General features: G+C 44.7%; 6 protein-coding genes across 7 annotated transcripts; 3 read left to right on the top strand and 3 right to left on the bottom strand.

Moving 5' to 3' along the window:
• The first annotated feature begins 324 nt into the window (after positions 1 to 324).
• On the top strand, positions 325 to 16,130 carry LOC111069219 (elongation of very long chain fatty acids protein 1). 2 transcript variants are annotated; one of them, XM_022359192.2, is made up of 7 exons: positions 325 to 389; positions 5,827 to 6,084; positions 8,391 to 8,581; positions 8,664 to 8,744; positions 10,456 to 10,618; positions 10,684 to 10,820; positions 15,045 to 16,130. In XM_022359192.2, the coding sequence occupies exons 2-7, from the start codon at positions 5,925 to 5,927 to the stop codon at positions 15,315 to 15,317; spliced, it is 1,005 nt and encodes a 334-aa protein (XP_022214884.1). In that variant the 5' UTR covers positions 325 to 389; positions 5,827 to 5,924; the 3' UTR covers positions 15,318 to 16,130. The 2 variants fall into 2 exon arrangements, with proteins under 2 accessions (XP_022214884.1, XP_022214874.1); XM_022359182.2 differs by lacking the exon at positions 325 to 389 and having other exon boundaries at positions 5,525 to 6,084.
• Positions 16,131 to 18,208: 2,078 nt separating this feature from the next.
• Positions 18,209 to 19,487, top strand: LOC111068570 (COP9 signalosome complex subunit 6). Its single transcript, XM_022358124.2, has 2 exons — positions 18,209 to 18,676; positions 18,746 to 19,487. Exons 1-2 carry the CDS (start codon positions 18,296 to 18,298, stop codon positions 19,388 to 19,390), a joined length of 1,026 nt encoding a protein of 341 aa, XP_022213816.2. The 5' UTR covers positions 18,209 to 18,295; the 3' UTR covers positions 19,391 to 19,487.
• A 59-nt stretch (positions 19,488 to 19,546) lies between these two features.
• Positions 19,547 to 20,930, bottom strand: LOC111068578 (diphthine methyl ester synthase). The gene is made up of 2 exons (XM_022358136.2): positions 20,664 to 20,930; positions 19,547 to 20,559 (listed from the first exon to the last, which is right to left on the bottom strand). The coding sequence occupies exons 1-2, from the start codon at positions 20,796 to 20,798 to the stop codon at positions 19,849 to 19,851; spliced, it is 846 nt and encodes a 281-aa protein (XP_022213828.1). The 5' UTR covers positions 20,799 to 20,930; the 3' UTR covers positions 19,547 to 19,848.
• An 81-nt stretch (positions 20,931 to 21,011) lies between these two features.
• Positions 21,012 to 22,335, bottom strand: LOC111068584. The gene is made up of 6 exons (XM_022358151.2): positions 22,106 to 22,335; positions 21,852 to 22,043; positions 21,589 to 21,792; positions 21,304 to 21,534; positions 21,201 to 21,247; positions 21,012 to 21,144 (listed from the first exon to the last, which is right to left on the bottom strand). Exons 1-6 carry the CDS (start codon positions 22,259 to 22,261, stop codon positions 21,135 to 21,137), a joined length of 840 nt encoding a protein of 279 aa, XP_022213843.1. The 5' UTR covers positions 22,262 to 22,335; the 3' UTR covers positions 21,012 to 21,134.
• Positions 22,336 to 22,416: 81 nt separating this feature from the next.
• On the top strand, positions 22,417 to 23,771 carry LOC111068563 (MKI67 FHA domain-interacting nucleolar phosphoprotein). The gene is made up of 3 exons (XM_022358112.2): positions 22,417 to 22,554; positions 22,626 to 22,973; positions 23,034 to 23,771. The coding sequence occupies exons 1-3, from the start codon at positions 22,459 to 22,461 to the stop codon at positions 23,685 to 23,687; spliced, it is 1,098 nt and encodes a 365-aa protein (XP_022213804.2). The 5' UTR covers positions 22,417 to 22,458; the 3' UTR covers positions 23,688 to 23,771.
• On the bottom strand, positions 23,321 to 24,248 carry LOC111068586 (homeobox protein MOX-1). The gene has a single exon (XM_022358166.2). It carries the CDS (start codon positions 24,234 to 24,236, stop codon positions 23,769 to 23,771), a length of 468 nt encoding a protein of 155 aa, XP_022213858.1. The 5' UTR covers positions 24,237 to 24,248; the 3' UTR covers positions 23,321 to 23,768.
• Positions 24,249 to 24,950: the final 702 nt, after the last annotated feature.

Genomic DNA, 24,950 nt, shown 5'->3' with positions numbered 1-24,950 from the left:
TTCCACTCACTTTGCATGGGGATCACTTGCCCATCTCCATTAAGATACCTAATTCTTTTGGATAAAATTATAATACCCATTACGGGAAAATGGACAGGGCTAAACTATAGCGACACTGCTACGTGTGCTGAATATATGAATGCATTAAGAGTGCATATATGTAATATTTAGGGTCGGAAATGCTTCTTTCTTTTAGTTGGAAGCCGGGAAAGAGTTTAAAACCCAATGCGAAGGCTGACAGCCTTTTAGTTGTATTTACGTCTTGAACGGAAAAAGAAGTTATGGGGGTCTTCGTGGTGCACTTGGAGTATTAGCGCGCGATTTGGATGCTGGTGAGGCTTGCTCGGGCAGGCACGAACCACCCACTCACAAAATGGAGTAGTACAACGGTGAATCATGTGCGCTGCCGCGAAGTGAATCGGAGATAAAGTCGCTCAATGCTGGCGACCTCTGGTGTTGGTTTATTTAAGCTCGGCTCAAAGCTTCGCCTCGAGCTGCCAGATCGCTGAATAAAGTTTGACATTTGTGTTTTAAATTTTGAATAAATGAAATAGAAATAATAACTGTCGCAGCACTAGAAGCTATTATTCTTGCCAAACTTGATTCTTGAGAGAATCCCACTCGAATTATTGGAAGCTTATCAATCAACTGTGTGTGCTTGTGTGTGTGTGCGTGACTTAATTATCAGTGTACTTAATAGTACAGGGACAACATGTCGTATGAAAATTAGTCAACTTTGGACTGGCTTGCACGTCATTTTCAAATCAAAACTTTTACATTTATTTACTTCAACAATAAAATGAAACTTAAAATGAACATAAAAATTCAAAGTTCATCAGACTTCAGACTTCAGATGCAGCATTTACATGCATTTCCGTATTACATGTGCATCTAACTGGCAGTAGTTACGCTTCTTCTGAGAACTATATAAATAGTATTGGTTAAAATATGTAATTAAGAATGCGGGCAAGGATATTTAACAACTCTGTTATTTCCTTGGGAACATTTTCAAGTCGAACAATCAATAGCACTCATCTGTGAAATTATAAAGAAACCTATCATTAGATATAGCTACGTACAGTACGTACAAATTAGCCGATTAACTGACAATGTAACACTGACCCGGCCATTTACCTAACTCCAGTGCCGTAACAGGGTCGTTGCCTCTACTCTGCTAAGGGTTCTAATCATCCGAAGCATCTTGTTATAAAGTCAAGCACTGGCCACAGGCTGCTTGTCTTTAATTGCGCAAATCGAACTCGTTTGCCAGCACAGCGCGGAAATGCCGATACGATTTTGAACAGTCAAAGAGATACAGTTGGCGGCTCGGCTCGGCTTGGCTCGTCTTGGCTCTCGCTCTCCCCTCTATTTCGATCAATCGAATTTTGTCGAGTCGTAGCTGCTGGCGCACAACTACCGTTGGCTCGCCCTTGAGGGGAACTCGTTTCAGGCGCTAAAAACGAGAGAAAAAACAAAAAGATTAATATGTAGAGAAAAAGAAATCGTTACTTCCGTTTCCTGATCGATCGGCTAGCAGCAGCAGCAGCAGAAGAAGAAGAGTATGGCTAAAAAGCTTAATAGATTCGATGGCGCAGAGCGGTTTTCATTTAGTCGAAGCAACTTTAAATGCATAATTATCAATTCTAGTCTTGATATTTATTTTTTTCTTTTTTTGCCAATTTTCAATAAATTTCTGAAACAATTTTTATATTTTAATTTATCTAGTTTCTTCTGCTTGTTTTTTTTTTTTGTGTATTTTTTGCGCGCTCCAGCAACTGTGTCAAGTTCAAAGTTGAAACTTAATTGCTAATGGGCTGACGCGGGATCTATTCTTGGCGCTAGCTGCCCGCTCCTAATTAATATTCAGCGAAAAAGTATCAAAGTGATTTCAAGTTCAGACTCATGTGATGCCAAGAACATTCCCATTTGGCCGCCGCCGTCTTGCCTCATAAACCCGAGACATTAAGTCTGAAGAGCGAGACCAAGTGCCGGACTAGTATTTTCAGCTGTACCCGCTCTCAGAGCTGTCTCTCTCCGATCTCTTCTTGGGGAGCAGTTTGGCCAATTGATTAGCAGGCCCAGCTAGCTCCCCAGCATTTGGCCTCTAAATCAATGAGCATGACAACCGGGGGGAACGTGCCACCTTCTGCTGGAGCCACCGATTCTGCCACAACTGCCCAACTAAAGTCCGTCACTTCTGGCTTTGCCCATTCAATTAGGGCCCAATGCGTTGTGTGCTCAGCCATGCCATGCCGATGCGAATGTATATTGGGCTTGAAATTCATCTGCACATGTGATTTAAATATGTTTAAATTGAAGTCTTGTCTCTGCGACGCTCAGGGTCAGGGCGTGCTCGGCTTTCTGCACCAAATTGCAACGCCATTAAGACTAAATATGGCCCGATCTTCCGATAAGCAGCCAGCATACTCGTATGCCGGCAAAAGTTGACATGAAACATTTTGCAATCCAATAGCAGAGATTACGAAATTTCTGGAAATGGTTTTTGCTTCAATGACGGCGGCCCAGCTAATGGAAAGCGTTAACAAGCCGCTGTAACAATGTAATTACTGTTTACAAATCCGATACGGCCTGGCCTCTAATCGGGGGGCCGGCCAGGGGGCAGCCTTTCGAAAAGATTCCGTTATCAATTAAAATAAAACGCCAATGGGCAAGGGTCAATCCGTGTGCGGGCTCTGGTAACATTCTCTGGTGACGCCCATCGGGTGTGAGGGCTGGAAGTGTGGACACCACCCACACCTCCACCAATCTGTGCTAATTAATTGATTAACTTTAATTATATTCTATGTGTTAAATATATATTAACCGAGCAAGCATGCAGCGGCAGCTTGAAATGGAGCTCGGACCAAGCGAATCTTCAACTCACAGACCACAAGCCGCATGGGATCTCTAACAGAATTCTATCAAATATTCTTTAGAGACACTTCCATCAACGAAGTTCGATAAATTATGAGCTATAGTTGATTCATATGCAAACTAAGTGTATAATATTTTTAAACAAGTTAAGAGACTTCTCTGCACCGCTTCTAGTGGACTGGTGCCTCCTCTTGCTAAAATCCATTGCTCACTCCTAAAGGTGAACAGAAAATGCCAGCATTTGACAGCGATTTGCATTAAGTAAAAGTCAGGTATTAATACAAAATGTCAACATTTGCAAATGACTCAATAATAGTTTTGCCTAAAATTGCCAATTGAAATGCGCAGACCCTTGTCAGCGCCAGGGCCATTAATCAGGCAAATAATAAGCGACAAACATTTAGCATTGCCCATAGTCAACATATTCAAAAATGTATTATTGATTGTGATGAAGCCAAAGCTGTTTCGCCAATGGCAAAGATCACATCACATATTGAAGAAACAGAAATTCACAAAATGCAGAGAAAAAAACTCACAGCAAAACTGGAGCTATCAAAGCATACATTTATCATCGAAGTCCGAGTCAGTCGGCGCTGCCTTCTTTAACTTCCGACTAACCTAGACCTAGACCGTGAAATGCCATGAGACTTGGAGCAGTGTAGAGTGGAGCAGTGTAGAGAAGCCGCCTGCCTGTGCTGGAGTCAAGCTTGGCTAATCGCATTCAACCGTTAGCAGAGGCAGAGGCAGAAACAGAAACTGAAACTGAAACAGCAGGGGCCGTCGTCATCCTTGCCACTTTCGGCTTCGGCCCCAACATGGCCAAAATAATCAAGCCAAAGGTCGACCGGGGCTCTGACTGAACTTCAAAGAACAATTTGCAGCGTTGATGTGGCGTTAATTTGTGACAAAATGAAAATGGTTCTGTATGGAGTCGTCTCGTGTCGTTCATGTGGCATTCAGTCGCATAATTAAGATACTCGCATAAATGTCTACCGCTCGAGACCCGGACCTCGATGAAGACTTCACTGCACGTCCGATAGTTTGTACAATTTAATGACACTTGGCCCAGTGCCTGCTGCCTGCTGCCTTCTGCCTTGATCACGATAGGTTTCTGCACGTCGCCACAGAACACAGATCGATTATGGATCCGAGGTCATCTGGTTCTCCTTTCAGATTGTGTAGTCGTAGATGCCACCTTGACACGTTTAGCGAGCACACATTCTGGATGCTGGCCGAGAATTTGTTTAGAATATTACCAAACCCCGAGTCAACAGCTACAGGGCCGGTTGCCCGAGAACAGGTTATGTTAACTGAATGCTCTGCGGGCCTGTAAGCATCAATGGGACTTACACATATGTACATATATGTAAATAGACAATCATCTGAGGTCATTCAAAGACAAGGCGGAAGTCCAGGAATATGGCATACCCAGACCAGCCCCAAAATATTTAGCTATACCTTGTCACAATGTAAGACACCATAAAAGATGTTTACGAACGTGTTTTAACTACTTATGTGTACTTAGGTACGAGTACTTTGTGGCAACATTATTGCTAGTCAAGTTTTAATACCAAAAACTTGTTTAACTCCTTGGAGTAATGCAAATATTTGGAATTTTCAATTTATTTAAAGTTTTTCCGTAAGAGAGGAGACTACATAATTTCTCTTTTATTTTGGAGATCCTTTAAAAGGGATATGTTGATAGAAAGAATGAATATTAAGGGGAGGAAAGAAGACTTTGAGTTCTACACAATTTCCAAACTTGTAATCTTGTAAGCATTTATTTATAGCTGAAAATATTTCTATAAGCCACTTTAATCCTCTTTTCTGATTAGCACCCGTACCGTTAGGTTAAATCTTTTCTAATGGATAGAATATCAGCATTTACTATATCAGAAAAAAATCTGTATTGGGATCCAACACTTGTTTCAGTAACATATCGCTCAAGAAATCTATTGCCGTAGCTCAGTTTATATTTAGACAAATGTATGCCAAAGCACTTATCATTTCTACACTCCAAAAACTTTATTCAATTCTCAGTGCATTGACCCATTAAAGAGCAGATCCACCAACTAATAGACGAGTATTACCAAGCAGCAGCACGACAGCGGCAGTGGCAGTGGCAGCGGCAGCAACTTCAAAGTTGAATGCCATACGGAACATGCTAAAAATCAAGCGAATAACTAAACGAAAAACGAACCCACTGGGCCACACGGACAGGCACAGACACGCACAGACAGGCACACACAGGTGCAGGTACAGTCACAGACACAGACAATTGCATGCAGTGCGGCGCTGAGCTTCGCGTCACGTCGCGTCGCGTATCGTTGCGAACTCAACGAAACTTCCGTTGTTCTGTGCGTTTTCGAAGTCGAAGTCGGAGAGGTGCCAGTGTATTAGTGTGTTTTGTTTTGGGATGGTATGCGTTTTAGTGTTGCTGTAGTTGCTAAGTATTTTGCACAAGCTCAGGCCAGGCCAGGCCAGGCCAGGCGTCGTGATCGGCAACTGCTGCCTGCTGTCTGCTGCTTCTCTTACTATTACTGCTGCTGCTGCTGCTGCTGCTGCCTACTGCTGCCTACTGCTGCTGCTGCTGCTGCTCGGTCGCCAGCGACGCGAAAAAGTTACTTTATCTTGTGATTGCCGAGAAGTTTTAGATTCAGTTGAGCATAAACATTCCTACGGTGTGGTGGTAGAATTAACCCAGTCTGCGCGTCGAACGACTAAGCCATTTAGTAATATTTTATATGAACAATTTGTGAAGCGATCATCGTTGAAAAGTGTCTTTGGAGAGTGCCACAAGCTGCAGCTTCTACTCGATCGAAGCTGAAAGCCAACAAACAAAGCTCCACGAACTTCAAAGCAAAGATCGAAAGTGTTTTTTATTCGGCTTGAGCGCAGCATGAGAAATCCTGCGGCAAGTCTTTGACAGAGAGCCTAACGTCCAATCTATAGTCCAGTCTATAAGGAACGAAGCTGAAAGTGTTTGCAGCTTAAGTAGCTCATTGAGAAGATTGCTTAAAAGGGAGAAACAACAACAACAGAGGAGAAACATGACGATGAACTACAACTACTACAATGGCAGCTCGCGCTTCGATATGGCCGTGGAGATAGCCAATATCGCGTTGGATGAGTTCAAGACCCATCATATCTCACGCAACTACACGGGCCTGGTGCAGCGCTACTACCAATTGGTGGAAGAGGATTATGGCGGTAGGTGGAATTGATAGAAATTGCATTTTAATTTGAGGCCCAGACCCTACAATCGGACACATTAAAACGACAGCTCATCTGCCTTAAACAGCACGGAATCAGTCAGTCAGTTCAGTCAAAATTTAGCCATATTATAAACGCATAAAAATGATGAATTGCCATTTTTTTGTGGCCAGCAAATCATAACAAAATAATGTACATAAAAGCGAACAAAAGCGGCAAAACAAAAAGGTCTAAAAGAAAAAGAAAGAGCCACAAAAAAAATGTAAAACCAAAAGCTCAGCCAACAAAACTTCTAGGACAATTAAAAAAGGTTTTTTTTCGCGTGTTGTGTGTGTGTGTGTGTGTGTATGAGTGTGTTAAATGGCGACCCTGGCAATGTCAATTGTATTTTTGACAATTATTAACGTAATTAAAATGTATTTACATTGCTTATCTTAGCCATTTTTATGAAGCGACCGTCGAGATCGACGACTCAGCTCAGCTCAGGCTTTGCTTCTGTTTCTGCTTCTGCTTCTGCCTATAGATTTGCTTCTGCCTCTGCCTCTACCTTTGGCTTTGCCTTTGCCGCTGGCTCTTTCCGTGTGCAACTGAGCATGTAGCAAAAAAATAAATAGCTAAGAAAATACAGCACTTTTAGCCCGAAGATGGTGCATCAGCATTGATCGTACAACATGGGGATTGCCCCTGTCTCTAAGGGCATTTGCCCCGACGTTCCGTTTCCCGCCTTTGCGCACATGTGCCCCATCTTGACACTCTCGTCTGTGGCAGTGTGGAAGTCAGATGCCGCGCCACGGCGCGCCGGTCGATGTTGCCGGTGAGAGGTCAATGGCAGGTCGGGCAGATGCGATTAAAATGAAAACAGTGCAAATAGTGTATCTCCCTATCCGTGTGTGAGTGTGTGTACCCAGCCAGCTGAGATTGAATCATGCCAAAATCATGCAAATAAACCGAACACACTTCAAGTGCGGGGCCATAAACGAAAGACTTAGGAAACGAACTTGAAACGATGACAAGGCGAAATTTCTAGAAATTTGTCAAGGGTGAAAAACAATGGCTACAAGAAGAATAGTTTTAAAGGAAGCTCAAAGGTTAGCACAGTAATTGGCGGGAAACTTTTGCGTCAAAATTTAAACAAAAATAAAAATTATATGTCAAAGAAATTCAAAGAAAGAAGTCAAAGAAAATGTTTAAGTACTTAAATCTTTGAATTTACAGGCAAAAAAATCGTAGAAAATAATGAATGATAACAAAACTGCAAGCCAATTTAAGCATAGAAAGAAAATTTGGTTTCGCTAGCTCTTATAGTCTCCGAGATCTAGGCGGACTTAGCTATATCGACTCGGCTATTGATGCTGATCAATAATATATGTATATACTTTATGGAGTCGGAAACGTTTCCTTCTCTACGCTGCGCACATCCACTTTTACCATAAATACAATAAACCCCTTAACTGTTTTTGAGTACGGGTATACTTAGGAATATGTTAAGATAGGTCGGAGCTCAGTGCCTAGGGGCCCGATAAATATACATTTATTGAAAAAGTGTATAAGTGTTCTCAATATTAGCACTTTAATCGACTGAATTGCCTTCATCTGCTATAACCAGATCAAAAGGTTCCGAGAAATAAGAAAACAATTTCAAGATTGCACACAGACGTCACAATATCCAAATTGAATAATTGCAGTAAAAACATCCAACCCAGCATTTAGTGGGGAATAATTGCCAGCCCATAAATAGATCCCTAGAATGTCTTTAATCAATTGCTGTCAATAAACAGCCAGAGGCAATGGAGTGGAAATGTTTGGCCAATGGAAAAATTCTAAGCAGCTTGTAATTAGTTGTCTTACATAGTAGGGCTAGGGGGTTTCTCGACACTGACTTCTCTATAACGACATTACCAGACGGAGCTCTTTGCCAGTATGCCAGTGGAAATATTCTATTTCCATGTGGGATTCCGGTTCATGTTCGAGTACAAGTATTTATCAATTATTGTTTACTCGAAAGCCAATTGTGTCGACATGTAACGCCATTCAGTGACAGAGAAATATGCCGGCAAATAGTTATCATATATTTCTGTTCGAATGGATTCACGATTTCATTCAGCTTGGATGAATTGAATGGCTAACAAAACGCGAAGTGCTATGAGCTAATGAAATGCAAATCGGAACCCGCTCTGGGACCAGCGCGTCTAGGGGGATTTGCATAGATAAAAAAAAAGAAAGAAACGAAATCAAATAAAATAAAATAAATTGTGAACAGATTGCGGCAATTAATTTGATGATTTCATTGGCTGAATTTCCAGATCCGCGCGCGGAACGCTTCCACCTGATGGACCATCCGATGTTCACCTTCGGCCTGGTGGCCATCTACCTGTCTTGGGTGCTCGTTCTGGGCCCCCTCTTCATGCGCGACCGCAAGCCCTTCCAGCTCCGGCGCACTCTGGTCATCTACAATGCCTTCCAGGTGGCCCTCAGCGGGTATATGTTCTATGAGGTGAGTCCGGACTTTGGAGTCCACCCCAGTGTACATCCCCCTAATGGCATTCCCCATTCCCCAATCCCCGTTCCCAATTCAGCACTTAATGGCCGGCTGGCTGAACTACTATAATCTGAAGTGCCAACCGGTTGACTACTCGGATGGTCCCATGTCCAAGCGGGTAAGTCGACGCAACCGGTCAATCATATCCGCACGAAATCGAAACTTGCTCATTCTCATCCCCGATCGAATGCGAGTTCTATTTTAAAACACACGCGTGGACTTGTAGATTTTATAGATTTGATTATGTCATTTGGCATCATTCCTTTGTCCCCCTTTGTCTCACCTTGCGGCGGTCAGTCTTCCGCTGTTTAGTCCGCAAGTTCGTTGCCTCTATGCCCGATGAATCACCGCCTCCGACAGCAGCCTCAAGAGCAATCAAGCCTCAAGAGTGCGTCTAGAGTTCAGCTCAAAGCCAGTCAGTTGGTTTTTTCTTTTATGTTTCGTTTCGACCAGTCATAGACGGCCAAGACGCGAATAACAACAACAGCTACAGCTACGGCCAAAGTGTTTTAATTATGCCTCAATCATGGCACAAAGTTCACATTCAAATGGCCAGCAGATCTTGGGAGTCGCGTCCAATTAGCTGCCCAAGTGCTTTTTTAATCCAAATTCTAAAGATAATTGTGGGCTTCCAGGCTTTTGTTACGCCTCTCAACAATCGATTGTATTGCCCATTTCTCAGCCACTCAAATGGCTGGTTGAGCACTCTCGCAACTGGAAAACAATTAAAGAAATAGTTGGATAATGAGAGCTTAAAGTTAAATGCAACATTTAATGCCAATTTGACTGTGGACCACAAAATGAGCCACTTAAATGTTCGTAAAACTGTAACACTGCGTAGAACCCGAAGATATATATAAAAGCCGTTGGATGAATGCTCTTTCCACAGGGATTTCTACAGAATGAAAGTTGTCTATTAAATGTTTAAAAGGGAATTTGAGAGTAGTAAAAACATTCCCTCATCCGTACGCATTTTGGTACTCTTTTGATTTTTAAATGAACTTTTTCCTCTAAGTGTGAGAACCCCTACAAAGAGTACTTCATCTGACATTCACTGCAAGCCATTTGAGAGTGCCCCCACGCCCCTCGAGGGAAAGGCCCTTGCCTAATGCCTAATGCCTACGAGTTACAATGTTACAATCAAATTAGCAACATTTACAAGGGCCTCAAACCATTTCATTCGCAGTTTGCTGCCAATTGTGGTTTTAGTTGGCTTTTTGTTTAAGCTTTAAATCAATAGAGCATAAACCATGTGTGAACCGGCGGAAGATCTGCCCCATTGATCGATTTCACATCCGCAGTAACTCCCAGAAAACCGAAAATACGGAAAATACCGAAAGCGAACCGTCGACAAGTCAATAAACTCTGGGACAAAGGCCAGTCACAGGGCTCTGGGCATTAGCATAATTAGCATCCGTCGTACATTATCATAGCCATTTCCGAGAGAGCCATAAAAGTCAATATTGTTTACATTGCGCATACGCCATGTGCGCCGCTTCACGACATGGTTTCACTTTTCGACCGAAAATTCTTGCATGAAACAGGAAAAACGTAGAAACCACAAAGAAAATGAAAATGAAAAAGAAAACGAATATGAATATGAAAAGAAACCAAACGAGACGCGAAACGATGCGATGCGATGCCAAAATGCTGTCAATGTCGTTGCGCAAGTTCTTCTGCTTTTGTGGTTGCTACGTTAATTGGTCACGTCGTTCGATGGGCGTTGAGAATTGCAGAATGACCTTGCTAGGTCAGTCTCATCCAACACCCCACTTAGCCCACTTAACCCAATCTCTCTCTCTCTCTCTCTATCTCTATCTCTTTGGCAGATGCTGAACCTGTGCTACATTTACTACCTGTCGAAGCTGACGGAATTCGCCGACACCGTGTTCTTTGTGCTGCGCAAGAAATCCTCACAGATCACCTGGCTGCACGTGTACCATCACTCGGTGACGCCCCTGGAGACCTGGGTGCTGGTCAAGTTCCTTGCAGGTGGGTTCAGCCTTACATTCTACATGCAGATATTCGATGGGAAACTGTAACCTTTGATTTGACAGGTGGAAATGCCACATTCCCCAATCTGCTGAACAACTTTGTGCATGTGTGCATGTACTTCTATTACATGATGTCCGCCATGGGTCCCGAGTACGCCAAGTTCTTGTGGTGGAAGAAATACATGACCGAGCTGCAGATCGTAAGTATAAGCTCGATAGAGAATGGGTGAATGGGGCGTGCCTGAGAAGGGGGGGGGATCATTAAAACAGATCGGTTCCAGCACAGAAACCGCCCGAAAATTAAACGAAACTTGTTTAGAAGTTTGGCGGCATGCCAGAAATGTGATTCTCGGACATAGATTCGAAGTTAGTGACTGCTGCTAGATGCTAGCTGCTGGCTGCTAGCTGCTAGAGCTATTGGCAATTGGCCAAAAATGCAAACCAGTTAGACCGGCAATCCCAGCCGTGCCTCTGACTCTGCCTCGGCCCCCAGTCTACTACCGTAAGCCCCGTGCCACATAAAATGGTATTCATTTAGCCCAAAAGTCACACACACCACCGCATCACCATCACCATAATATTGGCAATCACGTTCCTAGATGCCAGCCCAGTCCAGCGTCTGTGTGCATTTTACCAAAAAATCTATTGGCCAATGCTTCTAGCTGTAGCTGTAGCTGAGTACTGCATGTGGCATTTCTCGCACTCAGATTCTGCGACCCCTGCAAGTGGTTTCCGTTTCTGTTTCTGTTTGTTTTGGCCAAAGGCCAAAGCTTCTAGCCAGCGATCGGTCATGCATTCTGGCGGGTTGCACAAGCTCTGATTAACGATTTTCTGCAAAAGCAAAAGCAAAAGTGAAACCAAACCGAATCCACACAGAGACACAGAAATAAAACAAGAGATTGCTGCTGATCTTGTCTTATTTCTGGTTTTTCCCATCCGTTTTGCTGTTGTTGTATGGGATTGTCTGCGGCTCCACATGATCGGTTCTCGCCGTCCAGTCCAGTCCTCATAATATGGCTACGCATAATTCAAAGACTCGGAGACCAGATACCACTTGGGTATATAGAATGTATGTACTCGCATATAGTAGAAGGGGACAGCTTTGCTGGCTATGTACATACATATGTATGTATGTATGTATGTATGCATGTTTCATTGCATTTTAGCTTGTGTTTAGCTTTTCTGCTACTCGTATCTATCTCTATTTTTGTTCCAAGTTTCGAAATTCTTGAAACGCATGGAGATATGGCAGGTTTAGTTTGTTCTGCTGTGGCTGGCCTCCTTCTACCATGCTATATGCTGTCGTTGCCGTTGCTGTTGCCATTGTATTTGTTAGTGAATTGCCTTGAAGCCGCCTCTCTGCTCCACAGTTGAGTTGTCAAACGTTCGGAGACTAAGTTAAGTACATACTAAGCACTGGCTTTATATGGAAATGCAGGAGGCAAACAGGGGGAACTCCATAGGAGAGAAAACGATCACATAAGAGGCGCAGAAATGGAATAGAAATGGAAAGGATAGTTCAGAATGTACTTCCTGGAGAGCTGCGCCCGTAAGCCCCTTGTGGAAAACCGGTAGTGTTTAGGTAAATTTCGTGAACCCCCTTGGGGAATCCCCACACAAACCAGAACGTTCATAAATATGCCCATGCGGAAAGAAGAAGAAGTTTGAACTAAGATTTATTTCTTATATAACTTACATAAATTTCTTTACGATATAGAAATATAATTCATGGAAATAAGAACTCATTTTAAAGCAAAAAACTAATCGCATAAAGCATTGATATTCTGTTGATATTTTCCAACTAAACTCGGGCGCTATAATCACACTTAGGCAGCTCTTACTGTACCTGTTTTATGCGATGCGCCTATGATACTTTGCTCATATGTCGCCAGTTGAGTGCTCATTTAGATTGTTGCTATGTATATCGTTTCTGTTGTTTTCGCAGTCGTTTCCGAGCTGTTTTCTTGATGTTTTCCAATTGCTTGTCGCTCGATTCTGTGCGATTCCCCATTCCCCACTCCACACCAGCCGCCATTCATGCCCCCCCTCCACGACATTTATAATGAGGCGGAGTCGCAATCAAATGTTGAGTGGGCAAACGCATCTTATAGATAATTTATCTGTCATGCTGCTGTTGTTGCTGCTGCTGTAACCGTTAAAGCGGTTATACTAAGTACTAGTTGCTGTTCTAGTTACTGCTGAGGGGCGAGGGAGAGTTATGGATATGCGAGTATTCGTATTCGTAGCTCATGCGCAATAGCTGCGCCTCCATAGCTTCTTGACGTTCCGTTCCTGCCGGGCATTGCCAATTAGCCACAAAAGCCAAAACCATATATCGCATGCTCTAAATTTTGGCCCAGAAAGAAGTCAGTTCCGATTGTTAGCTAGCCGCGGTGGCCAGATACACATATTGCCACATCCTCCAGCAAAGCCAAGCCAAGCCAGACCAGACCAGACCAGAACCAAGCACAGCAGACCTGGCTAATTCCAATTCCTATTCCGAAGTTTCCACATTTGGTGCACACCGCCGCCGACTTCAAATTCGACTGCGACTTCCACTCCGATCCGACCAGTTTCGATTACATTATCATTTCGTGTTTTGTGTTCCGTTTTGCGGCAATGAATGTTGCCCGCCACCGATCCAATCCGATACGCTCCGAGCTGATTCCGAGTCGATTCAAGTGAAGTCGAGAGTGGAGTGGAGTGGAGCGTTCACTTTTCATCCAGCACCGCGACGAACTTGCCACACCAACCGGGTGAGTGTCTATGTCGGCGATTGCGTTGTCTGCGGCTATTGTCGATGGCAATCACTGGGCAGACTACACATGCACTCATGCAATTTTCCACTGCCTGCGTCTGCCTCTGTGTCTGTGTCTGGGTAAAAGTTAACAAGCGATCTGCCACTTTCAATTGCCAGCCAATGATCCGAGACTGCTCTTGGGGGGGAGAGACTGAGGCTGAGACTGAGTCTGAGTCTGGGACTGGAAATGGAGTCCCGCGTCTGGTCAAGTCATGTTGCAAGTGCAACTGCATTTTTCTGGCTATTTGCCGGCACGGAGACGCAGACAGAGACATGCCACACACGCAATCGTGGCAGGCAGTGGCAGAGGCAGAGCATACAATACCTCTAAAGATGGATTATGCAATCGATTGACAATAATAGACCCGGCACAGCACAGTGGTACAAGCGAGTCAAATCAATTAAAAGAATAAATAAAAAAATAGATTTATTTTAGATGTTGCACAGGCAGAACAGAATCCACTGATAAAATCTAACAAATTCTCTGACCTGTACCCCATGGAGTACTCCCCCTAGGACTGCCCCCTTTTCTATTAATCTGCCGGTGCCCATAGTGCCGGTGGCAGCAATGAAGCGTTTAAGCGTTGGCGCTGGCTTTCAACGCTCCGGCCACAAGCAGTGCTCAAACTTGGCCAACAGCAGTGGCTGCTGCGGCAGTGGCACGGCACGGCACAGCACAGCACAGCTCAGTTGTCCGCTTGGCCAACCGACGCTTGCCCCAAGCGACGCAGTTCGCTGGCTCAGTGACTTTGCCACGACTTGCAGTGCAGTGTTAATGGAAACTTGCAGCGCTTGGCTGACCAACGTAATATTTTGTAGGTCATCAAAAACTGCACACTCGGTGGCACACAGCAAACCAGTGGCAAGCAGGTTTTTGGGTCTTGCAGCAGCGAGTGGCAGCTCAGAGGCGGCTCAGAGGCGGCTCCGTGGGGAGGAGTACCATGCGATTCGTTAGACTGCCGCAAAATCAAAACATCATGAGTTTTACGATCAATCAGTGATCAATAAACTAAAGCTAAATACGGGTTGTATAACACTTACAAACACGAGGGGCTATTGGGGTCGCCAAAGGTCAATGGAAGCCGCCATCGAGAGACATCGGCCAGGCCACGAGCCCCATTCATGGATATCTAATAACTACATAATACCTAGAGTACAAGCAGTAATTACAACGAATCCAAATCACATCACAGCACTCACTCATACTCTCAGCCGTACTCAAGTGCATATCTGAGTACTTTTTGATTGCCTTCGCTGGGTGCTCAAGGGTGCCACAACCCGTCCCGTCCCCGTCCCCGTACCCGTACCCCAAGTTATTAGTCGTTTTATTAGCCGCATTCAAAAGAGCTGTAAGTCAAGAGAATAAAATATTATGGCCGCACACGGGCTAATTGGATGACGTTACAACTTCCGTAACGAGACAAGCTCTAAGCCCTTCAATGCCACGACAATGACCAGAAAGAGGAGGGCAGGTGTCAATGCGAGTCAACCAGAGGGAGGTCCGCCTGTCCCCTGGCGAAGTTTCCCAGTGTTCCGGTTTCACGGCACTCCATGCTAGAACGTTCCCAGAGTCTACACACAAATAAACATATATCTATTATTATTATTTACTCTTTACCCACAGGCTCAGTTCGTGCTGTGCATTTTCCATACGATACGCGCCCTCTTCAGCAACCAGTGCCAGTTCTCCAAGTTCATCTCGGCCCTCCTGCTGCTGAATGCCTCCATATTCTTCTGCCTCTTCATGAACTTCTACATGCAGAGCTACAAGAAGTCCAAGGCGCTACAGCAGCAGCAGCAGGAGAAGCAGCAGAAGCTCACGGCAGCCAAGGCAGACAGCAACAACAACAACAATAACCATATGGAAATGCTGACACAGAAGCTGAAGGCCCACTAGAATAGAAGAGGAAGTACTTCCAAGGATTGCTCGAAAAGGGAACAAATTTTTTGCATACTCGTAAACTGGACAAATTGGTGTTGGCAACAGAACAAACGTTGGAAGTAGTTTTGGTACAAAGGTTTTAACTTACGCTAAGCTTAAGCTTAAGAGCCATAAATGCACAGATAGACAGACAGACAGACAGACAGACGCACACGGATAGAAGGAAGTCCAGCCAGAAAGCCACAAGTAGAAGAAGAAGTCAGAAGACAGCCCACCTGTTTGCGGTGCGGTGCGGGGCCCAATGCGCAATGCGCAATTCAATTATTCAATTCAATTCAATTCAAACAGACCCCTACCCTACTCTACCCAGCTAGCTTTGCTTGCTTGTTTCGCTTGCTTCGACGGACATCCGACCGCTTCGTCCGTTCGTTCGTTCGGTGAAGAGAATGGCTCTCTGGTTAGCAGCAGTCGCAACTGTATTCGTAATCGTAACTGTGTAACTGTACATGAAACTGGGTCAATTTTCAAGATCTGCCTAGGCCGTAAGTCACCTAATTCTAGACCTAAACCTCACGAACGTAGCGCGTTTAGTTTTTAATCGAACTCTGCGCTACCCCCGATAGTGCCTAAGTAAGTGTTAATTGTAATTGTGTATAGATGACGATTGACGATTTGTAAATAGCCTGTTAAATGTTAAATGTTAAATATTTGTAGTCCGCTAAGCCACCTAGCCTAAGCAAACTAGTCTAACTTACAACATGCGCGCCACTCAATATTGAGCAGCACGACTATAAAGCGAAGACAAATAAAAGCGAAGAAAAGATACATTTCAATAACGAGCCGAGTGGCGTTTTTGTTTGTTTGTTTTACTTCCCCATTGGACAGAGCCAACATTTGGCAGGGTCGACACGCGGAAGATATCAATTAATTAATTAGAAATTGCCATAAAACGACTACATCTGAATTGTGAGCTTCTATACATAGATTAAAGGAATTGTTAGGATTAAAAGTTCAAAATGTGTGTAAATTCGACTATGAATTACTCTGGAGAGGGAATTTTGAATTCAAATTTAACCGACGATATCCGATAGTAGTAAGAAGGGGTGGGTACTCTGTCAAAACAGTATGACCGCATTCCACTATTGTTGTATCGATAGTTAGTATCGAAGATCAAAATTCCTCGGTATATATGGGCATATGACCCTATCACACGGTATATTTTGTCGATAAATTTAATTTTTACCAAAAGCTGTCAAACGATTGACTTTTTAAATGTTTTGACAAAAACAATCGATACTATCGTGATAGTATCGGGCTCAAATAATTATTAATTATTAATTATTTTTTTTTGATTTTTACTGGTTACTAACCTGATTAAATAGAGCGGGGCTAAGCTATTTTTTTTCTCGGTTTCTGAGGTTCCAGTCACACTCGACAAAACAAATCAAGTGAAATATTTATTTTTCGATATATGTACATTTGAAAATGATCGCCAAACTCATTTAGCGCACAAAAATATCGATATTATTCGCTCTCAAATCGTAGTGGTTTTTCAAAATTCGCTCTCAATTCGTGGAGAGTTTGCAAAATTTGCTCTCTTTTCAGTGGAAAAGAGAGTGTTTTTGTGAAGACTTTCCCCTCATTTTCGTGGTGTGGCAGCATGTTGCTGAAATTTTTCCCATACAAAATCAAATGTATCTTACGGGAACGCGTATGGAATAAAGATTCATTGTTGCGTCATTCCATACGCGTTCCCGTAAGATGCATTTGATTTGTATGGAAAAATTTCAGCAAAATGGGGAAATGAACTAGCAGCATTGTTGTGCAATTTTGGCACTAAATGAGCAACAATCTGCATACCTTGGGAAAATGGATATTATGGACTTGAGATATTGTTTGTAATTTTAGGCTGCAATTAATGCAGAAACTACTCAGTTTCTGTTTTAAAGATATTAACGAAATTTTGCATCTCACGGGTTCCAATAATAGGTATCAGAACCGGGATAAATGTATATATAAAACACAAACATATGCATTAAGAGGTAAAAAACATGTCAATCTAGGATCAAATCATAAATAATGTTTTAATGGAGCTTGGAACAAAACATTTCACCTCAATTAAAAGAAATAAGGTATACAAAAGTCCATACGCATAGAAGAAACTTGGTTGACCAGCAACACTGACGTCACATTTAGTCAAAATTTAAGTTTTATGCTTTGGCCGTTTTTGTTTAAACCTTAATATGAAAACAATCCAATGAAAAAGAGTTCTAAAAACTAACCAATCCTGAACAAAATTTATGTATCTATCGGATAGAATTATTTGTTTACGGGTGAGAGGGCCAACAATCTAGTAATATTAAACTGAATATCAAAATTGACGAATTTCATATCACAAAATATCATGGTATGGCAGCCCGCAGCAACTACGAATTGCACAAGTCTGGCAGCGCCACAAAGCGACGTCATATTCGTTTTATGTTTTATTTTTGTTTGAACCTTAATATGTAAATAATCCAATAAAAGGACTTCTGAAAACTTGCCAATCTTGTAGAAAATTAATGTATCTATCGGATAAAATTCTTTGTTTAGTGCTGAGAGGGCCAACTAGCTTGTAATATTAAACGGAAAATCAAATTCGAGGAACATCAACGTTGAATGTGTTGAAAAAACAATCGATACTATCGTGATAGCTCTAATAATTATTAAAAAAACCATTGAAACCTTTTAGAAACTTGTCCATAGTAAAAATTAGATGCCACCTGTTGATTTGTTTACAAATGTGTCTTCGTATTTATAGTAGCCAACCCAAAAATATCAAAAGCGTACCGACTGTAGCTCGATACTATCATGATAGTCTCAAAACCATCGATAGTAGAGGCTACCAGCAAAATATCGATACTATCGATAGTGCACCTCTAAAAACAACTAGCAATTTTTTGGTGTCCTGTCCCGTTTTCTTTGCGCACACTTTCCGACACCAAATTTAAAGCATGGAACAAATGGAGGTCGACGTGGACATGTCGGCAAAGCCGAGCACCTCATCATCGGCGGCCGCAACCGCAGCAGCTGCCGCCAGCAGCAACAAACCAGAGGCACAGCCCAAGGGTAATAATGTTATGGCCGCACAGGGCACAACCGGCTCGGTGACAATCTCGCTCCATCCGCTGGTCATAATGAACATATCGGAGCACTGGACACGCTTCCGGGCGCAGCACGGGGAGCCGCGTCAGGTCTACGGGGCGCTGATTGGCAAACAAAAGGGACGAAACATTGAAATAATGAACTCGTTCGAACTCAAGACCGATGTGATTGGGGACGAGACGATAATCAACAAAGACTACTACAACAAAAAGGAGCAGCAGTACAAGCAGGTTGTGCCCGCACAAAGAATCTATGCGATGGGTCGCCACAATAATTGCGTCTTTGTTTTCTCTGTTCAGGTATTCAGCGACCTCGACTTCATTGGCTGGTATACGACGGGCGAGAATCCCACAGCGGACGACATAAAAATCCAGAAACAGATAGCCGCCATCAACGAGTGCCCCATCATGCTGCAACTGCACCCGTTGTCGCGCAGCGTGGATCAGCTGCCGTTGAAGCTGTTCGAGTCGCTGATCGATCTGGTGGATGGAGAGGCGACCATGCTGTTTGTGCCGCTGACCTACACACTGGCCACCGAGGAGGCGGAGCGCATTGGTGTCGATCATGTGGCCCGCATGACCTCCAACGAGTCCGGCGAGAAGAGTGTGGTCGCCGAGCACCTGGTGGCCCAGGACAGTGCCATTAAAATGCTCAATACACGCATCAAAATCGTTCTGCAGTACATCAAAGATGTGGAGGCAGGCAAGCTGAAAGCAAACCAGGAGATTCTGCGCGAAGCGTACGCCCTGTGCCACCGGCTGCCAGTGATGCAGGTGCCCGCCTTCCAGGAGGAGTTCTACACGCAATGCAACGACGTGGGCCTGATCAGCTATCTGGGAACACTGACCAAGGGATGCAACGATATGCATCACTTTGTTAACAAATTCAATATGCTCTACGACCGCCAGGGATCATCGCGCCGCATGCGCGGACTATACTACTGAACGAATGATGATTTTTTAAATGCCGATGTGTGTGTGTGTGTGTGGTGTGTATGTTGATGTACAATTAAAGCGTCAACATTGCATACGTACAAATGTGTCTGCCTTTGTTCTAGCGATTTGGGTTGCTTGTGGGTTGGTGGGTCGGTGGATTTGTACCGTGTAATGGGTTAATGCAATTTTATTTTATATGCTGACAATTGGCAAACTACATATACAGATACAGATGGAATTAAGCAGATGGGCAGAGCCAAGTGGGGGAAACCACATACATATGTATATCACTTTCTTCTTATAATCCATGGAGAGATGCAGAGCTTCGAGCTTCTTAAATTCAATTCAATGTGTCGCCCATATGGCCTTCTACTATGCATATACAACATTTCCTAAACGCTTATGTGTAGATACATCATCATTTTTCATTTGATTTCATTTCAATGCAAAGTCGGTGGGAATTAATTTTAATGATTGTAATCATCGAGCTTGATGTTGGCTGCGTACTGCTGCAGGAATTCCACCTCCAGCGGGTGCATCTCCTTGGCGGGAATGATCAGCGAGTGCAACGGGCCGCCCAGGTCTGTGGAGCGCATTTCGAGCAGCGTGGTCACGGCAATCTGTTGCGTCTCCTGGCCAACACGTGCCAGGCCCACACACAGGGATTGCTCATTGAGCACTGTGTTGCGCTCCAGCGCGTCCTTCTTCTCCACGATGTTGAGCAGCTGGTGGGCGGCCTCCGCCACACTCATGAAGCGCGGCGGCATATACTCCTTGCGTTTGCGCATTAGCGACTCGGGGGTGGGCTCCTTTACCTTGATGTCGAGCAGGCACAGCGTGTGCATGTTGTGCAGGCGATTCAGTTTGACTTTGTCGTAAAAACTGTCTGGCTTCCAGGTCTCGTCCCAGTATGGTATGGACACAGTCTCTCCGAATTTGTACAATTGCAGGCCGCAGCAGCCGATGGCATTCATTATGGACGCGTTGTGGATAACTTTGTAGGGTATGTTCTTCTCCTTGGCGCGCAGAATGAAGTCTGTGTGCGTGGTGGCGCCGAAGGGGTCGCCGACGACCAGCAGGGCCACATCTGTCTCGCCAGCTCCCGCCAGAATCTCATCGGCGCCCTGCTCCACAAGGTCACGGTCCGCCAGCAGCAGCGGTCGACCGTAGAATTCTTGCTGCAACACACAAAACGGCAAGGAAACGCCAACAAATTTGGGTGAAAATTCGTGTAATCGGTATTCCCGCGCCCACCTGCCCTGCCCCCAAGACTACTACTCACCATGTCCTCAAGGCTACAGCCCAAAATCGAGGTATACATTTCCAGGTACACACGACTGCATTGCTTCACAATTTCGAGCCCTTTCACTGTGATATCCTTGATATCCCCAAGGCCGAGTCCGATTAGATAGAACATGCTGAGACGTGAGTTGGCGCTGGTGCTGTTTGTTTCGTGCGTGCAAATTTCAATCGCCACTGCCAATTCTGCGCTTAAAAGTATTTAAATGTTGTGGAACCAGACCCCAACACGTGCCCCCTAGACGCATTCTAAAACCATCGATGGCACTATCGATAGTATCGATGGTTTCCCCATGCCATCGCAATTACATATCCGGCAAGAAATTAACTATTCAAATTTGTTTTCGTTTATTGTGGAAGCATATGGTTTGCTCTCCAGCATTCCAGGATAAAAAAAATAATACTTATTCTCTTCTCTCACAGCATTCGTATCTTTGAAGGAGCGCACTGGGGACTACATCACACTAAAAGATAGCTAGAATTAATAAATATAATATACTATATTCCGGAATTGTCCTACTTTTTTCTTGCTCCACGCACAACGCAGAACGCAATGAATCGCTCCACCTGCAAAATACATTTGTTAATGTTTAATCGGCAGCAGTTACGTGCAACAAACTAACCATAGTGACAAAGGCTGTTTGGTTGTCGGATTTTCCCAATCCCCAGTGCACTTTTAGGAAGAATTTGTGCATTTCCACTTCAAGATCATCATCGATAAACTCTTCACGAATTTTTCGCATATTTAGGAGCAGGCAAATCGATCGCATCAGTAGGAACATGTCCTTATATTGCCCAGAGTCCGCCAGCTCCTGCCAATTGACCAACTTTGCCATTTCGAATATATTACGTGCCTGAAAATGTGGACAATACAATCGTGCTTCAATGCCTGGCACGCGACTACTCACATTACCAGTCTCTTGCAGTTTTACTGGGACTTTGGTGTACCTGCCCAAGATGGTCAGAAGCAGGGCCATGGCAACGTGCCTGCCATGGCCAGATGAGAGCACTAGGGGAGGAATGGCCACCTCCACATTAAAGACATTTTCCAATTGCTCGGCTCCCACGCCTAGCACTAACTTGTCGTACAGGCCATTGGCAATAAAGTGAATCTGAAATGCAATTCAAACATATAGCACGAAGGCGGGGGTGGATTTGCTGCACAGCGTACCTGCTTTAGCTCTAAACTATCTCCTAAATTGGAGACAATATCCGCCAGCATGCAGCGGTCCATAGTGACCATGAAATTCTCCTCGTCGTATGTCATCATCATTATGGCCAAGATGTAGAGATCAAGCAGCTGCTCCAGATTAAAAACTCCCCCTGCATAGCTGGACAAAGTCGCGCTCAAGTAGCTGAGCAGCTGTACGAGACAAAAAGGGCATTTGAGAACAATCAGTTCTGGTTGCAGTCTGTTTACCTTACCCGCTTTGAATCTGATATTTGATGCGCACATCCAAAATGATCCTTTATGGTCGAGTTGGCCAGGAAAGTCTTGAGTTCCTTATGATTGTAGCTCTGTCTTTCTTCCTCATCCTGATCAGGATCAAAGGACATATACTTGGATACACTCCAATCCATTTTGCTTAACTTCTGTGGCGGCAAAATAAAATGACAAAAAAATAAAACATACAATACACAGAGACAACGATAGGGGCTATCGCACTCCTATCGATAGCGACTGCGTATCGTTATCAGTGTTACCCCCATACAACTCTGCTCCACGTGCGGTTCATTTTCGTTTAATTTTTGGTTTTAATTGTTGAGGAGAACTAAATATGGCGCCGGTAAAGAAGCCCAAGCCACAGCAGATAGCCAAACAGGCTTCCCCCACTAAAAAGCCAGAGGCGCGCAAAACTGTAGTCTCCGGACAGGTAACAGGAACAACATTCCCAATGGCTGCCCTGCCGCCTGCCTGCTAACTGTAAACGTGCCTCCATTTCAGATTAAGAAAAAATTGCCAAAGTCCAAGCCAGAGGACCAGAAGGAGCGCAAAGAGCGCGGCATTGTGTTCATCAAGCACTTGCCGCACGGATTCTTTGAGCAACAATTGCGACAGTACTTCAAGCAATTCGGTCGCGTGCTGCGTGTCCGGCTGGCCCGTTCCCCACGCTCTGGCAACAGCAAGGGATTTGCATTTGTCGAGTTCGAGTATCCAGAGGTGGCCAAGGTGGCCGCCGACACCATGGACAACTATCTAATGTTCCAGAAAGTGGTCAAGGCGTCGTACATTCCGCCCGAAAGCCAGAAATTCAACTACTTCAAGACCTCAGTGAAGAGGGTACAAAATAAGGTAAGGCCAGCAAAGGGATAGAAATATACTATATACTGTAATTGTTCCAATGCTCTTTAGGCTGGCAAAGAAATCTACGTTTCGGAGATCACCAAGCAAACGCAGAACAGCGTTAAGAAGCAAAACAATTGGAGCGAAGCTGCCTGCCAGAAGCGCACTGTTTCCAATCTTGGCAAAGTCAAGAAGCTGCAAGAGAAGTACAAGCACTTGGGAATTGATTTCTCGGGTCTGGTGGTGGAGCCAGTCAAGAAACCCAAGGAATCGCCAGAAGCCACTGCACCATCCACAAGCGAGGCTGCCAAGTCCAACAAGAAACAGAAAAAAGAGAAGGAGGTTCGCATGGAAGACTTGCTGGGCACCACCATTGACGAGGACTCTGATGACGAGGACTATGTGGATGCATCCGAAGATGACTCTGATCTTGAGTTGGAGGATGGGGAGAGTGAGCAGGCCAGCGATGACTCTGAGGACAGCGACGAAGAGGAGGATCTCCCACCGCCGCCCAAGAAGTCGCAGAAGAAAAACCCTTCTGCGGCTGTCCGGCTGGAGGACAAACTGAAGCGCAAACCTGGCTCTGGCGGTGTGCAAAAGAAGAAGCCCGCTCCGGCACCGAAGGCCGCCAAAAATGCCGTCACACAGAAGCTGCAGCTGGCCGCAGCCAAGACGCTGGCCAAGCCCCTGCAGAAGGTCAAGTCCAAGAAGTTGAAGAAATAGCCGTAAACTACATTTTACTCTAATTACTTAGTAAGCGAACAATTGTAAGAGAAGTTGTGTTAAAATATGTCCCTGTACAAACTAGCAGTGCGTCTTGGTGGCAGTGGCGATGGCAATGGCTCCTGCTCCCTCTAGCTTGATGCGTTTGCACTTCATGCGCCGATTCTGGAACCAGACCTTCACCTGCCGCTCCGTCAGCTCCAGGGCCACAGCGATCTCGTACCGTCGCAGGCGCGTCAGATAGTTTGAGTAGCAGAATTCGCTCTCCAGCTCCTTTAGCTGCGATTTGGTGAATGCCGTGCGCTCCTTGCGCTGCGATGTGGCTGCCCTGGCCTTGGGATTGGACTCTCGAACTGGCCGTTCCTGCCTGTCTGGTGATCTGTGCGGTTCTAGCTCGTGTGCATCGTTGGATGACGACCAGTTGGCCTCTATTTCAGTGTATCCCTGATTATAGCTCTGATCGTAGCCATAGCTGTAGTCCGTATAGCCTTGGGTCTGGCTGAGCCACGACTTGTTAATATCCACATAATAGCAGGTCTCACAATCCATCGAGTTGGTGGTTCCTTCCGCGGCTAGAGTCTACGTAATACTGATGCGCTCGGACCCACGGGAGCAGCTTATTAAGGAAGTGGCCTCTCGCTCACTCTCTCTCTCTTCCGATCGCGGCTCAATCTGCTTTTTCACTTAACTGTAAATGATGTGCTGCTGATATGATAATTGTCCGCAACATCTGGACACACAAGACCAAGACAGAACCACCCCCACCCCCAGTCGTCGCGTTCCTGCGCAGCGTTCCCTTTCTTTTACAGTTTTGAGCGGTTATGACACCCACAGTCCCCTGCCCTATGTTGTCTTAGTCTATGGATCCCTTGTCAAAACAAACCCGAAACAATCCAGACGATCCGACTCCGGCCAGGAACGGAAGTGCTCGGCTAGAGCGCATGTGTGCGGTACGCATGAGTCAAGTGCTTTGTGCCACTTGTGGGTGGGGAGGCGGGGCTGTAAAATTTGAATATCTCCGACGGTCATAAAACTGTGTCGGTGATTTATCTAAAAGTCGCGCAATTGCACGCGCCTTTAAGCTGATGCGGCAGATCGACTTCGGGCTACTGTCCATAGTTCCACCCCCCGTCTGCAGAACCAAAGTGGAATTTGATGTCATAATTTGGAATGGTCAGTGATGTGGAGGAGGGGAAGATGCATCAATTTAAAATATATAATTAACTTAGGTGCACGAATTATGAAGATATTGAATTTGGAAAA

Source organism: Drosophila obscura, unplaced genomic scaffold, assembly GCF_018151105.1.
Source record: "Drosophila obscura isolate BZ-5 IFL unplaced genomic scaffold, ASM1815110v1 contig_150, whole genome shotgun sequence".
NCBI classification, from domain to species: Eukaryota; Metazoa; Arthropoda; class Insecta; order Diptera; family Drosophilidae; genus Drosophila; species Drosophila obscura.
This window is presented reverse-complemented; position numbering and strand designations above follow the sequence as displayed.

What these genes read in the sequence shown, in the direction of transcription:
- LOC111068563 (XM_022358112.2), top strand. Translation starts at nt 22,459, where the DNA reads ATGGCGCCGGTAAAGAAGCCCAAGCCACAGCAGATAGCCAAACAGGCT. An exon ending in AAACTGTAGTCTCCGGACAG is followed by an intron (nt 22,555 to 22,625) that starts GTAACAGGAACA and finishes CCTCCATTTCAG; the next exon opens with ATTAAGAAAAAATTGCCAAA. An exon ending in TGAAGAGGGTACAAAATAAG is followed by an intron (nt 22,974 to 23,033) that starts GTAAGGCCAGCA and finishes AATGCTCTTTAG; the next exon opens with GCTGGCAAAGAAATCTACGT.
- LOC111069219 (XM_022359192.2), top strand. Translation starts at nt 5,925, where the DNA reads ATGACGATGAACTACAACTACTACAATGGCAGCTCGCGCTTCGATATG. An exon ending in ATGGTCCCATGTCCAAGCGG is followed by an intron (nt 8,745 to 10,455) that starts GTAAGTCGACGC and finishes TCTCTTTGGCAG; the next exon opens with ATGCTGAACCTGTGCTACAT. An exon ending in GCTGGTCAAGTTCCTTGCAG is followed by an intron (nt 10,619 to 10,683) that starts GTGGGTTCAGCC and finishes TTGATTTGACAG; the next exon opens with GTGGAAATGCCACATTCCCC.
- LOC111068584 (XM_022358151.2), bottom strand. Translation starts at nt 22,261, where the DNA reads ATGGATTGGAGTGTATCCAAGTATATGTCCTTTGATCCTGATCAGGAT. An exon ending in AACTGCAAGAGACTGGTAAT is followed by an intron (nt 21,535 to 21,588) that starts GTGAGTAGTCGC and finishes CCACATTTTCAG; the next exon opens with GCACGTAATATATTCGAAAT. An exon ending in AAACAGCCTTTGTCACTATG is followed by an intron (nt 21,248 to 21,303) that starts GTTAGTTTGTTG and finishes TGTATTTTGCAG; the next exon opens with GTGGAGCGATTCATTGCGTT.
- LOC111068570 (XM_022358124.2), top strand. Translation starts at nt 18,296, where the DNA reads ATGGAACAAATGGAGGTCGACGTGGACATGTCGGCAAAGCCGAGCACC. An exon ending in AGGAGCAGCAGTACAAGCAG is followed by an intron (nt 18,677 to 18,745) that starts GTTGTGCCCGCA and finishes TTCTCTGTTCAG; the next exon opens with GTATTCAGCGACCTCGACTT.
- LOC111068586 (XM_022358166.2), bottom strand. Translation starts at nt 24,236, where the DNA reads ATGGATTGTGAGACCTGCTATTATGTGGATATTAACAAGTCGTGGCTC.
- LOC111068578 (XM_022358136.2), bottom strand. Translation starts at nt 20,798, where the DNA reads ATGTTCTATCTAATCGGACTCGGCCTTGGGGATATCAAGGATATCACA. An exon ending in GCTGTAGCCTTGAGGACATG is followed by an intron (nt 20,560 to 20,663) that starts GTGAGTAGTAGT and finishes TGTGTGTTGCAG; the next exon opens with CAAGAATTCTACGGTCGACC.